At 37.9% G+C, this 12,549-nt stretch overlaps 1 protein-coding gene across 3 annotated transcripts in view; it reads right to left on the bottom strand.

The window, feature by feature from the left end:
* Nucleotides 1-12,549, bottom strand: part of LOC110062393 (phosphopentomutase-like) — a 100,062-nt gene that overhangs the window by 15,978 nt on the left and 71,535 nt on the right. For all 3 annotated transcript variants that reach the window (XM_089272978.1, XM_089272980.1, XM_089272979.1), the window contains 3 exons: nucleotides 11,956-12,055; nucleotides 7,127-7,213; nucleotides 3,548-3,681 (listed from right to left, as the gene is read on the bottom strand). In XM_089272978.1, coding sequence (XP_089129104.1) covers nucleotides 3,548-3,681; nucleotides 7,127-7,213; nucleotides 11,956-12,055 — 321 coding nt within the window. The remainder of the gene's footprint in view (nucleotides 1-3,547; nucleotides 3,682-7,126; nucleotides 7,214-11,955; nucleotides 12,056-12,549) is intronic.

Genomic DNA, 12,549 nt, shown 5'->3' with positions numbered 1-12,549 from the left:
GAACAACGAGGTCGCCCACTATCGAGTGGTTCACAAAAAGTATAAACGAACGAAAAAGGTGGTTAACTGGAGCGCTGTTGGCTCCAACGTTCTCTCAGCTGCATTTTCAAGCGTGAGTTTTGGTTTGGCTCTGTCTGTCATTGGGCTGCTGGCCACAATTCCACTAAGTGGTGTTGGTGGCTGTTTCGCTTTGATTTCTTCAGGGCTGATAATCACCAGCAAGAAGCTTGATTCAAAGATCAAGAAGCATCAAGAAATTGTCACGCTTGCCATAGTGAAACATAAAACGGTTGACTGGCTTCTTTCCAAAGCATTGGCAGATAACAAGATCTCTGAAGCAGAGTTCCAACTTATTATGACTGAATTTTCACAGTATAATGTGCTAAAAGAAGCTGTGAGGGCAAAACTGACATGTCAGCTGTCTTGTAAAGCGGCTGACATTGAAAAGATTAAGAAAGACATCCGCAGCCAGGAGGAAAATGAGAAACACAGTTTCATTTGCATATTATAAAAAAATGATTGTCAGTTTTCAGGTGGGTTATGCACTAAAATTAAAATCCTTCCTGAGAGGTTCTGGTGGCCAGCAGTTTTGCCCGCTTTAATTAAATACATAAAAGCTAGTGGTATACCCGATGGCTCGGTGTGACGACGATTTCACCTATATCAATACTGTTTTCACTGACCCCAAGATTTTGAAAGCATGGGGGATAATAACCGTATGTTAAAATTTTTTGGGCTGAAACCTATATACCACAACGAGGTTTTGTATGAAAACGTTATTTACAATGGTGAATTCATTAGAAAAGAGATTCTTTGAGATTTAAATATTTTATTTTTGATATATTTTGGAGAAAAAGACTCTGAAGAATTAAAACAGATAAATGCTATTAAAAACCACACGGAGAGAGAAAATGCGTTTGTTGTGTTTTTGCAAAAAAATGAACCAAAAGCCGCCACAAGATGGGTTGGGCTAGATAAAAAAACCTTTGATTCAGAGGACAATCATAAAATAATCAATAATAATTTGTTTCTTAATGACCAGCTCCTAGACGCTTTCTTTAAAGATGCAAAGAAGCATGAAATCAAAGACCTGCTGTGCATGCACTTCGTGTAGCCTTGCTGGAGGTTCCAATTAACATTTGAAAACACACGGTTTCACTTGCATATTATAAAAACATGATTGCCAGTTTCCACTTGATTGCATTTCTCATGAATGAATATTTCATGCCAGAGTGGCAAAAAAATCATGCATGATATTACTTGAGCAGTGGTTGAGTGCTTACATGACTTATCGTTTTGACATGCTTCCAGTGGCATTCCTCTTGGCTTCAGTTAAAGCCGACAGGAATTTTCAAAGCCTTCAGGAATGTTGAAGCCAAGAAGAATTTTACAGCCGGATTTCTCTTTTTTTCCCCACAGTTCGTTAGAATACATCATTTCTTCTCGGTCTGGTCAATAAAAATAACACTTTTCACCTTTTTTCAAGTAAAAATCGAGTGCAAAATGCAGTAGAACAAAGAGAGGCTTTCTGAAGCAGAAAAAACAGCTGATCTGTGGGGGCTTCCCTTATTGACGTCACTGAAGTGGGGTTAACAATATCTTACTCTGATCGTTCGAGCATATCAAGTTTCATAAATTGCCTTGCATTTCACTGAAAAATTTCACAAAATTGAAACCCGATCTGAACTTTTATTGTCTTTTTGGCCAGTCGTGCATGACTAAAATTCCGAAGTTAAATTTTAAGTTGTAGCCATGCTTCGACCGAGAAGAGCCTAGTAACCAGACCGTGACAAAACATTGTCATGCAAAGCTTATTTTTGCGACGAGAATATTGACAACCTTGTGTGGATTCATTCGTTTCATGGCTTCAACAACGTCGTTTGGTAGGAATAATAATTTTCTTTTGGCATTTTTTCTGTTTCTAACATTTTACAATGGTATTTTCTATGTTTGTGAAGACTGTAACATTGTGTGAACATTTTCCCACGGGCTTCACAAAGGTAATCATGCAAAGACCAAGCACTTGGTGATTTTTTTAATGACTTACCATCGATTGCGACATCTTTATCACCCGCTTCGTTGCAAAAACGTTGCTTAACTTGGTGAGGGGGTTCAACAGGGTTGTCTGATTCAGGCATTCTTTTAGTTATAATAGGTAACTGCAAATGTTCAAACGAGTTTTGGCGGGGCATGTGACAGTAGTAGGTTGGGGATTGAATAGATACTGGCACATCTTGAGCTGTTTTGCCCAGATCGCCGGTGAAGCTTTGGGAGCCGGCAAACACGCAAAAGTAATGAAAAATTGGCCAGTATCTATTCAATCCCCCACCTACTTCATTTGTTGGCTTGTTTGATTTCTTTGCGGAAAAAATATCTCCATGATTTGAGGCCATATTTAGTCATGTTGATGTTTGGCAAAGAAAGGATATAGTCATATTGAAGATTATACTTGGACGAGCGTAAGGTGATATACAAATTACTGCTTATTGTCAATGGCACGTCTTGGATTCTTCGAGTTTCCATGGATGGGAGTCTGATTCTTTGCAAGAGATCTTGATAAGATGTACTTTTATCTTTGAAGATGTCCCTCAAATCCCTTTTGTTGACTTTCTCGATTTTAGCAGTGTTTCTTTTTCTGCTGTGGTGCCAGACTTTGTTACAATATTTAAAATATGGAAGTGTAAGTGTGCGATATAGCGATTCCTTAGTTTTAGGTGGTAAAATATTCTTCAATCTGTTCAGAGCACTTATCTGCGCACTTACTTTGCGACAAATACTAGAAACGTGATTGTCCAATTTTTATTTGTTGTCAAGAACAACCCCCAGGAGACAAGTCTTGTCTGTCGTTTTAATGTCCATATCAATGCTGAGATTTTAGTTTCCGTGGCAAGGTTCTCTCCTCTTTGGTTAGTTTAATGCCATTGCTTGCCATCATTAATATCCCCTTGTGAAACTGGATTAGATTGACTGAGACTTAATTCATTGTTTTACTCAAGGTGATTCCCTACCCTAGTTCTGAAGGCGGATCACATCCCTGGAAAGTCAAAATAGATGAGATGCCGAAGAAAACACTGTATTTTTGTAGAAGAAGACCATACCAACTTTACGGTTATGTAATGTATCAGCTACTTTTCAGACCCTGATGGATTAGAGGCATGCCTTTTCTGCATTGGTGACTTTCAAATTGTCCATGGCCTAGACTTTAAAACTTACGTCAAACCTGTAAAGCTAGTTCTATAGAGGTTGATGGATGGGACCACCTTACCAGCTAACATAGTTGGAGAGCATGCTGCATTCAAAAGCACTTTAGTGCAAACACGAATAACCCATAGTAACTTTCAATCACAATGATACAAAGCGCAAAGCAAGTCCTACACTGATGTTTAAGCAGGTCTCTGATCTTGCAGGTAATGCACTGAGATTCAAAAGACGCTCTCCAAAAAGGGCATTTGAGTGTATGCAGGCCCATTGGCTTATACTGGGTGCACCTCTTTTTGCACCTGAAATTTGTGGTTATATCATCAATCAATTAAAGAAATCCACGTACTTGTCTCCTGGATGGCAAGCAAGCTCTGCGTAATATTTAATCTTTGGTTCTGTGCCACTTGTCCGAAGAGTGGCAACACACCCATTCTCAAAATAGAATGTAATCATCTGACTTGATTTGCTGACTGGAAGAATCTGATGATCAATTCACAAACACAATTAAGAGCTGTATTAGTTATTACGCACATATTAAGATCACATGCTCTACATAAATTTTCAAAATAAGAGCTGCTCAGTTTCGTAAAGGATTTATGGTTGTAAATATTTGGAAAAAAACACAAACAATTCAAATAAAACAAATACAACACTAACAGTACTTCAATATATACCGTGAAAGATCTGCTGACAACAAATCAACTACAGGTATAATCATTGTATAAAACAGAGTGATTACTGGCAGAGAGGGGCTGGAGTATTGAATGTTTCTTTCTATTAGTTCTAATTTTTTTGACATTTTTTTGACATTCTAGTTCTGCAACAGAATGGGCTATTTTCGTACTCTCAAACTGAGAATGCGAACAAACAAAACGTCGTATTACGTCAGTTTGGGCTGCACAGAGAGTTTTCCTACTGACCAAAATATGTGAATATCCCTGCTAATACAAACATTTTATCATAAGAATTACTTAAAGTCCTATTTCACATTAAATGGTCATTATCTAAATTATATTACATTTGATGAAAACTAATGTTCTCAAGAACCATAAGGCTGGGTTATTAACTACACACCCATACAACTCACGCAGAAGATCATCTTGTAGCGGCCTCCAACATATGCCACTTATTAGTACCTGATATATACAGTATTGTGCAAAAGTAATGCAAATGAATTTTGACGAAATTAAGATAAGATAAGATAAAATTTTATTGTACACTCTTTAAAAGGTTTTTCAGTGAACAATATAATACATGAGGTGAGATAAGTACAAAGTACACTAGTTATATATTATGTATGAAGTACACTAATTATATAAAAAAAAGAGAAAGGAAGAAAAATGAAAGAAATAAGAAAAATTTAATTTGAGAACTCGCTGAGAAGCTTTGTCTTCAGAGTTTTCTTAAAATTTGCATGACTCTCGCATAGTTTTAAGGCTTTGTCTAAAGAGTTCCATAGTTTTACTATTCTGTAATAAAAAGATCTCTGACCAGCAGTGGTTTTGCACAGGGGAATATTCAGTTGTTGTGAGTTTCTTGTGGTTCTGCTTGATATTTGTTGCCTTTTGACTTATTGTGATGTCAGATAGGTCGGGGCGCAGCCCGTCATGCACTTAAAAGCAAAAACAGCGTCTCGGGAGGTAAAGCTGCTTTTTCACAGGAAGCCACCTCAAATTCTTGAGTGATGGAGTTATATGCTTAAATTTATATGTACCACTAATTATCCGAGCAGCGAAGTTCTGAACGAGTTGAAGAAAATTCCTGGCTTTTCTTGGCTTTTCAAAGAAATTTAGCTTGAAACGATATTTCGAGGAAATTTCCCCACATTTTTATGACACCGCTAGATCCAGAAGAAGTTGGCAAAACATGGAATTACCGTGAGTTCATCCGCCATGCAAAGGTCTCACCACCGGCAAGGCAAACTCGTAATAAATTTTAGAAACAAATCGTGGTTGCATTACTGTGAAGGAGGTCTTCCAGAATTGTTTTTCCCTGTAAGTTTTAGAGTCCCAAAGAATACTACATAGGCAATGAAAATGCAGCGAAGTACACCCAGTATTTTTATAACAAATAACCATGAGGGGGCTGGGATTGAATAAACAGCAACTGAATGGTTTCATGAGCGTTCAAATTGACAACATTCTAGTTTTCTATAAAAGTAGAGAACCTAAAAACTTTTATGTTCAAAGGTGGCTTCGATAACCTTTGTTTATGAAGTTTAGGCTGTATTAGTGAATAGTATGTATTGCTGCCACTTTGCAAAACACGATTGAAACGCTGGGTGTATCCAGCTAAAGAAAGGTGTGTTTTGATTGAAAGTTCCTCACAAGTTGTTTGTGGCTGTTTGCTTAAACGGCTTAATACCCAGAACTAAAGATGTTTCTGTTTTGTTTGTGGAAAAAACTGAGCTCTCTGTTTTAATAATGTGGCAAGTACATTCTAATTCTCTGCATATGAAACTGAACTCAAGAGAACGAACCTGCTTGAAAACCTTTCGCAAATTTTAGGCATGTGACTGTATGTTATCCTTTTACATGTATATAGCGATCGATGACTGCATACTGTGTTCTCCGGCATGAATTTACAAGCAAATACATGAATACAAATTTATCTTGTGTAAGTTACATGACAGTTTTTTCGTCAGTACATCGATCAGTCACAAAAAGTTGCGAAAATTGCGCAAACGCTGGCGACCTCCAGTTAAATGCCTAGCGAAATCAGAGTATAGGCTGGTGAATTATTTTTCGTTAACTTAACAAAAATTCAAAGAAATACCATCCTTTGTTACTGGGAATTATCGCTTAACTGGCTGCGAAATTTCAATCGAACTTTCGAGCAAACTTTCATTGAAAAATCACGGAAACAAAGAACGAAATTCGCTCATTTTGCTTGCATTACTCTTGCAGAAGACTGTATCATATACTGGTACTCAAAATAGAGCAAAGTGTGAGGGAAATTAGAAGCCTCTCTAGCCTGGACACTTGCAAATGCCACTTCAATGTGACAGCAGCATATGGTAAAATTCAATCTTTTGCTGGAAGTTACAAACCTTGGGAAAGTTAACCAATAACAGGCTTCCTACAACTGTTAAATTAATAATTGAGCTTTTTTTCCTAAACCAAAGTCCTCTTTCTCGGTGAGCGAATTTTCCTCCTGGCTATTCTTTCCATTTTGAGCTTCAAAATAGTGTATTTATTTGAGACTGGGGAGAAATGTCACCCTTGAAAAATTAGAAGTGAACAAAGTGGGTACACTTTGTTCAACGTTTTTCTTGTACAGTGTATGTGTAAATTAAAATGTATAAATCAATACTGGTGCCATTAAAGTTAACAGGAATTGAGTGGGTGGAATTTGGTCCTTTGCTATACTCGTTCATTGCTTCTGCATTCACTTGTAAAAAGTAGAAGTAGTACTTTAAATAAACCCCCAAAAATGCAAATATAAAGAGACAAGTGTGGGAAGTTTACTAGGTACTAAAGTTTCATTGCTGAAATTCCTATAAAATTGATTAACCGTTTGAGGGTAGTTCCGAAGAGAACTGTTGTTGGTTACTGACGTTTCGACAACCTGGGCAGAAGTCATCCTCAGAGTCTTACGACTTTAAAACATGTTTTCACTTTCTGAATGAAATTGCTCTGGATCTTCCTACAAATTTGAGACTCAGAGTGAAAGAAGATAAATGATGTCGGGCTTTTTTATTCTTTGTTTTCATTACTCTTTCTTTCTTTTGAAGGAAAGTTAAAACTTTTTAATGATAATTAACTATAGTGGGCAAAATTAAGTTCGGTAAAATGGTTTACCAAAGGACTTGTACAACAACAACAACAACAACGACAGTTACCATTGTGACATTGCTGTAAAAAAAATGTTTGCAACTGTTGCTAGACGAAATAGCAGCATGGGTACTAAAGCTGTATTTACTCACCGGTTTGTTATCAGGCTTGGTACTGTCGTACCCAGCAGTCAAGTCTCTAATACCTGACAGTTTATAAGGACCACATGCACTAGGATACTGGAACAAATGAAAGCAAAGCAAGATCTGTTAAATTTGAGGCCTGAGTGGACACCAAATAACTGCAATTTGCAAACGTGAGAATAGCAAGCTGGTAGAAGCTAACTGGTTTAAAAATTTCACAAAGCAAGAAGTGAACAAACATTCCAAGTTCAGTAAGCCATCTAGGCAAGTAACAGGCATCACTTCAATCCCAGAAGGTTCAAACCTCAATGAATTTAAGTAAATGACAACCAACTGAGGCTTTTTGACCAACATGTGTTTAACAAATGCTATTCAAGGCATTTGAAACTTGTCAAAGGTGATTTTATATGTTGCCAGCTATGACAGACTGTGTCAGATCAAGCGGCTAAAATTTAATTTTTATGCCAGACCCAGAGCTACTCACTTCTAGACAATAACTATAATCTATAATTGCTTTAGAAAACACCACAATCAAACAAATGTATCAGAGCAACACCTTCTTTGTAGTGTACTGTGTGTACCCCTTGTTTATTTTATTTAAATCGATTCTCAATTTAAGGGATGGTTTCATGGCTCGATGCATGTGCAAGCTGTAATCTTAGCCCATTTGGTTCAATTGCTTATGAAACAATCAGAATCAAGCTAATGATTTCAGTGACATTTTTACATGTGTGACCGTGCATGGGAAAACATACCTTAACGCTTATCCGTTAGATGGGCAAAAGCGTTAAGCACCTGTTAGTCATCCGTTAGAACGTTTTCCTTAAAAACATTAGAGGCGTTAGTGCAACCGGTAGATGTTAGCATCAAGCCGTTACAACGGAGAGTGCAACTGTTAGCAAGAGACATGTATCCGTTAGCCGTTAACATCAGACCGTTAGACAGGACAGCATAACCATTAGCAAAAACTTTGTATCCGTTAGCACGGCTAGAGAAGCCGTTAGGATCCATCAGAATAAACTAGCATCCGTTAAACCGGTAACGATTACGTTAGAATGGCATGACACGCGTTGAAGTTGAATGTGGTAGCCTAACACAGTGTGAAACGAGGGCAGCTCTTGGCTTCCATCTAGGTCAAAACAATCATGAGAGAAGTTTGGCGATTATTATTCTTTGATGCCCTGATGATTGATAAATACAACTTGAACGAAATTCAATAAAGCCGTCATACTATAATTATTATACATGATCCAACACAAAACATGTTTTCTGCTTTCAAAAACAGAAATGACATGTAAAATCATAACGATGGTCATTCTATGAACTGTTTTATTTATTCGACAAAGTCCAGTTGTTTTGAGAGCTTGTAATTTGTTATTGTAATTCGTGAACAAACGAAAGTTAAAAATACCTTACAAATGCCATAAACGGACGAAACAAACACAGAGAAAACTCAACTGAAATGGCCATGCCATGAATAAAGATGTTCTGAGGAGTGAACACTGATCATGTGTCAAGAAATTGGTTTCAATTCACAAAGTGCGGGTTCAAAAATTTGGATAAAGTTGTTTACATCTTCCAAGATGTGAGAAATGGCCATATTCCCGCAGAAAGTGTGATGAATATTTTGATAGACTGTTGTCTGACTCTGAACCACAAGAAACCAATTTAAACCACGTGTGACAAAAACAACTTTATCTGATGAAACCAGCGCCAACAAAATGCCCGTCGCTTTGAGACTAGCTTCGTGACTTCAAATAGTACCGCTTTTCGCATGCTCTGTCAAGAAAGCATAATCTTTCGCGAATCCACAGCTGGATAAAACAGTTACTTTTAAAAACCTCTAGACAAAGTCACTGTGTAAAACTAAGTACCAGCAACAAATCCATTTGAGTAAAACAATAAAAAGTGTTCACCCCGACTGGCGAGTTAAAGTGTTTACACGCGGGTAACCTGAAAACACTGACCCCTGGTCCGCAGAAGCCCGCTACGGACCGGCTCCGCGGACTACCTATGGACCGGTCCACGGACTCCCCCTATGGACCCCCTCTATGGACCACCCCCCAAAATATAATAAAAATAATAAATATATTTCAGTTACGGGTTGTCTAATAGATTACTGGTGACGGTGAAATTTCGAACTTTACATTGTGCAAATGGGCAGACCTGGATTCAGGCTCAGGTGCAATTTATATAATTACACATTGCCATTTCCTTTGCTGTGGCCATAAAGTATACGACGCATACGGGGAAGCTACTAAATAAAGATTTCACTCATGGGTTGTCTAATAGATTCAGACTCATGTCGGTGATTTTTCGAGTGTTACACTGTGCAAATGTAACAGACTTGGGTTTTTAACACCCCAGCTCCCCTCCCAAAAAAATGCCTAAAAGCTGTTTTCAGCGTAAGATGCTGATGGTACGAAGGAAAGTTCTTACCTTCCATTTGTGGCTCAATCTGGCTATGGAAGATATATTTTTAGGCCGTTTGTTCTTGTTTGAATCTGTTATTCCGCTGAGTAAATTGTGAAGCCTGGAATGAGTTCATGAACCTATGGGAGATGGGCTGAACAAAATGGCAGAGGGGAAAGAACACAAATTTCGAGGCTTCCCAGAGGCTTTCCCGTACACGTCTTTCATACACTTTATGGCCACAGCAAAGGAAATGGCAATGTGTCATTATATAAATTGCACCTGGGCCTGAATCCAGGTCTGCCCATTTGCACAATGTAATGTTCGAAATTTCGCCGTCACGAGTAATCTATTAGACAACCCGAAACTGAAATATTTGTTTATTATTTTTATTATATTTTAGGGGTGGTCCGTAGAGGGGGTCCCTGGATCGGTCCATAGGTAGTCCGCGGACCCAGTTCGTAGTGGGGGTCCACGGACCCGGTCCGTAGTGGGGGTCGGTGGACTGGGGGTCAGTGTTTTCGGGTTACCCATTTACATGCAGGTTTAGCAATGTTAAGCCTTGGTCAAACGGCACATGATAGTCAATGATAATTGACGATAGTCGGTGAAAATTCGGGGAGAATCATTCAACTATCATCGACTATCATGCACCGTTTGACCAAGGCTTTAGGTTCGTGTCCCACATGATAATAAAGGACTTGAATTCTGAGTTTGTCTGTCTCAATGAGGAAGTGATAGTTTGTATCACTGAGTTTTGCTTTCAATGCTCACCATGGAAATAACTTTTTTAATGTTCGTCTCACCAACGACTGATGAAATCAGCACTTCGTGATTCATTCTTTTTAAAATCGTGAGTGTAAGACTGATAATGGTTTGGCATGATTATGTGTTTATAACATTGGACTGAAAGCTATGTTATTCGTTCGTTAAAAGTCCTTAGATGTAAACCGTTAGACAATCGTTAAACGCCCTAAGATGTAAACCGTTAGACAACCGTTAAACATCCTTAGATGTAGACCATTAGACAACTGTTAAATGGCTCCAGTCATCCGTTAGAACAAATTGCGCAACCGTTAGAACGTTTTCTTCATCCGTTAGGTATACTTAGTTAGCTGTTAGAATGTTAGGAGAAAGCGTTAGAACGCTTTGATCATCTGTTAGGCACAATTAGATAACCGTTCGAGCGTTAGGACAAAATGTTAGACTGCTGTGAAGGCCATTAACTATCCGTTATCTATCCGTCCGTTAGTGACCGTTTAACGAATAAGCATTAAGGTACGTTTTCCCGTTCACGGTCACATGTATCTTAAAAAGTTTCGTGGTAAGTCACAAAAATACTGTGATATTTCTTATTATAAATCCTTGTGTATGTACTGACTCCCAAGCACTACTCAATATGAACCAATCGATGTGAGTAGATGACTGGTGTGAGAGTCCAAAATAAATCCACTGTCTTGAATGACAAATTTGACGTTCAATACTAAATTCAACACTTTCTAGGTAAATCCGTCAATATCTTACTGAAATTATAATCAGTCTGTGATTACAAATTTGGTTGGACATACCATTTAATGTAATTTGGGTGCAAAAATAAACTTATGACTCCCTCCTTAGCCATACATGAGGTACAAATATTGCCTAAACGTTCCTTTCTTGTTTATAAGTCCGGAGAGTCTATTCAAATAACACAAAAGGTGCATCTGTTTGAATTATAACTTTCAATACATTTCAAAGCAAACGTGCAAACACGATCTTCGAGACAGAAAGCTAGGTCATTTTTAGTATTTGGACTTGATATCTGACCATGACCGCCTGTAATTTCCAGCACTGAATAAGCACAAGTAAAATTTTAAAAGACTGAAAACATTCCATGAACCCATAGGGTGAGTGCAATTCGTACTCTATGAAACACTTACAAAATGCTCATTTGCTCAAAATGGCAGAAGAAAAACATGCAATGCCTGGGCAGACTCCCATATAAAAAGGACACGGGTGCTTGTTGGAAATTTTGAAAAGAACCACTAAGAGGTACCAAGGTCTTGTCTTGTGGGCATAGCTTGAATTTTTTTTTCACGCCTAATACATGTAGGTACCAATTCTAGAACAACCCATGCGGACCTTTTGAGGCTGAACAGCTAAGAGGTACCAACCCCCGCCTTTTTTTAACTCCTAAAAGGTATGAGGAGCATCCCCATACCTTTTATATGGGAGTACCCCATCCCGAGGTGTATTGACTTGTTCATTATACATTTGGAAAACAGACTATTCACAAGCTCAGGTTAATCATGAGTTGATCTGTAGGCAGTGGGCAATGCACTTGGTCTTTTCAAATACCTTCCCAAAATGCCTGAAGCTATCTGTAAACATTGTGATGTATTGCTTTCATTCTTTTTCAAAGAAATAGAGGAGAACTATTCACTCACCTGACCATTGTCAAGAGTCCTTATGCGATTAAAAATGTTCTTTATTGTAGTTGGAGAATAACACAAGTAATAAGAGTTGTTTGACACATGGACACCATACCTAAAAACGACATACACCAAACTTCATTTAACAAGAAATAACATTTAATGACAATGAAATAAAACAACTGGCACTCGTTATATGAAGCTCGATTTGTCGTATTAATTTTTGTAGAGCTCTACAACTCTATGCTTCATCACGAGTCTCCTCCTACGTGTTGGAAAGATACATGACCTCCCACTTCATAGCTTTTACCGTAGTTGTGTATGGTTACTATGGTTACCTGCCTATTTTGTAACATTTGATTTTAGTTTGTAGCATATTCCTCACATATAACTCATATATATTTAAGTGATATTAAAGTATTATTACGGTTTACAGTGTTCTAATCGTTTTCAATTTAAAATTCTGTATTGAGTTTACCCTCTACCATCTACACTCTATGCTCTGCGGTTCTATGTACGGGCGTAGAGGCTTACAGTTATTGTAGCAAATATTAAAGCGCATGGGGAATGTTTAGTGCTATTATGGTTTACAGTATCTTAATAATCTTT

This window comes from Orbicella faveolata, unplaced genomic scaffold (assembly GCF_042242905.1).
Source record: "Orbicella faveolata isolate gen_17 unplaced genomic scaffold, um_ofav_v1 contig_35, whole genome shotgun sequence".
In the NCBI taxonomy this organism is placed as follows: Eukaryota; Metazoa; Cnidaria; class Anthozoa; order Scleractinia; family Merulinidae; genus Orbicella; species Orbicella faveolata.
The sequence above is the reverse complement of the archived record's forward strand: the minus strand, read 5'-3'. Positions and strand labels throughout refer to the sequence as shown.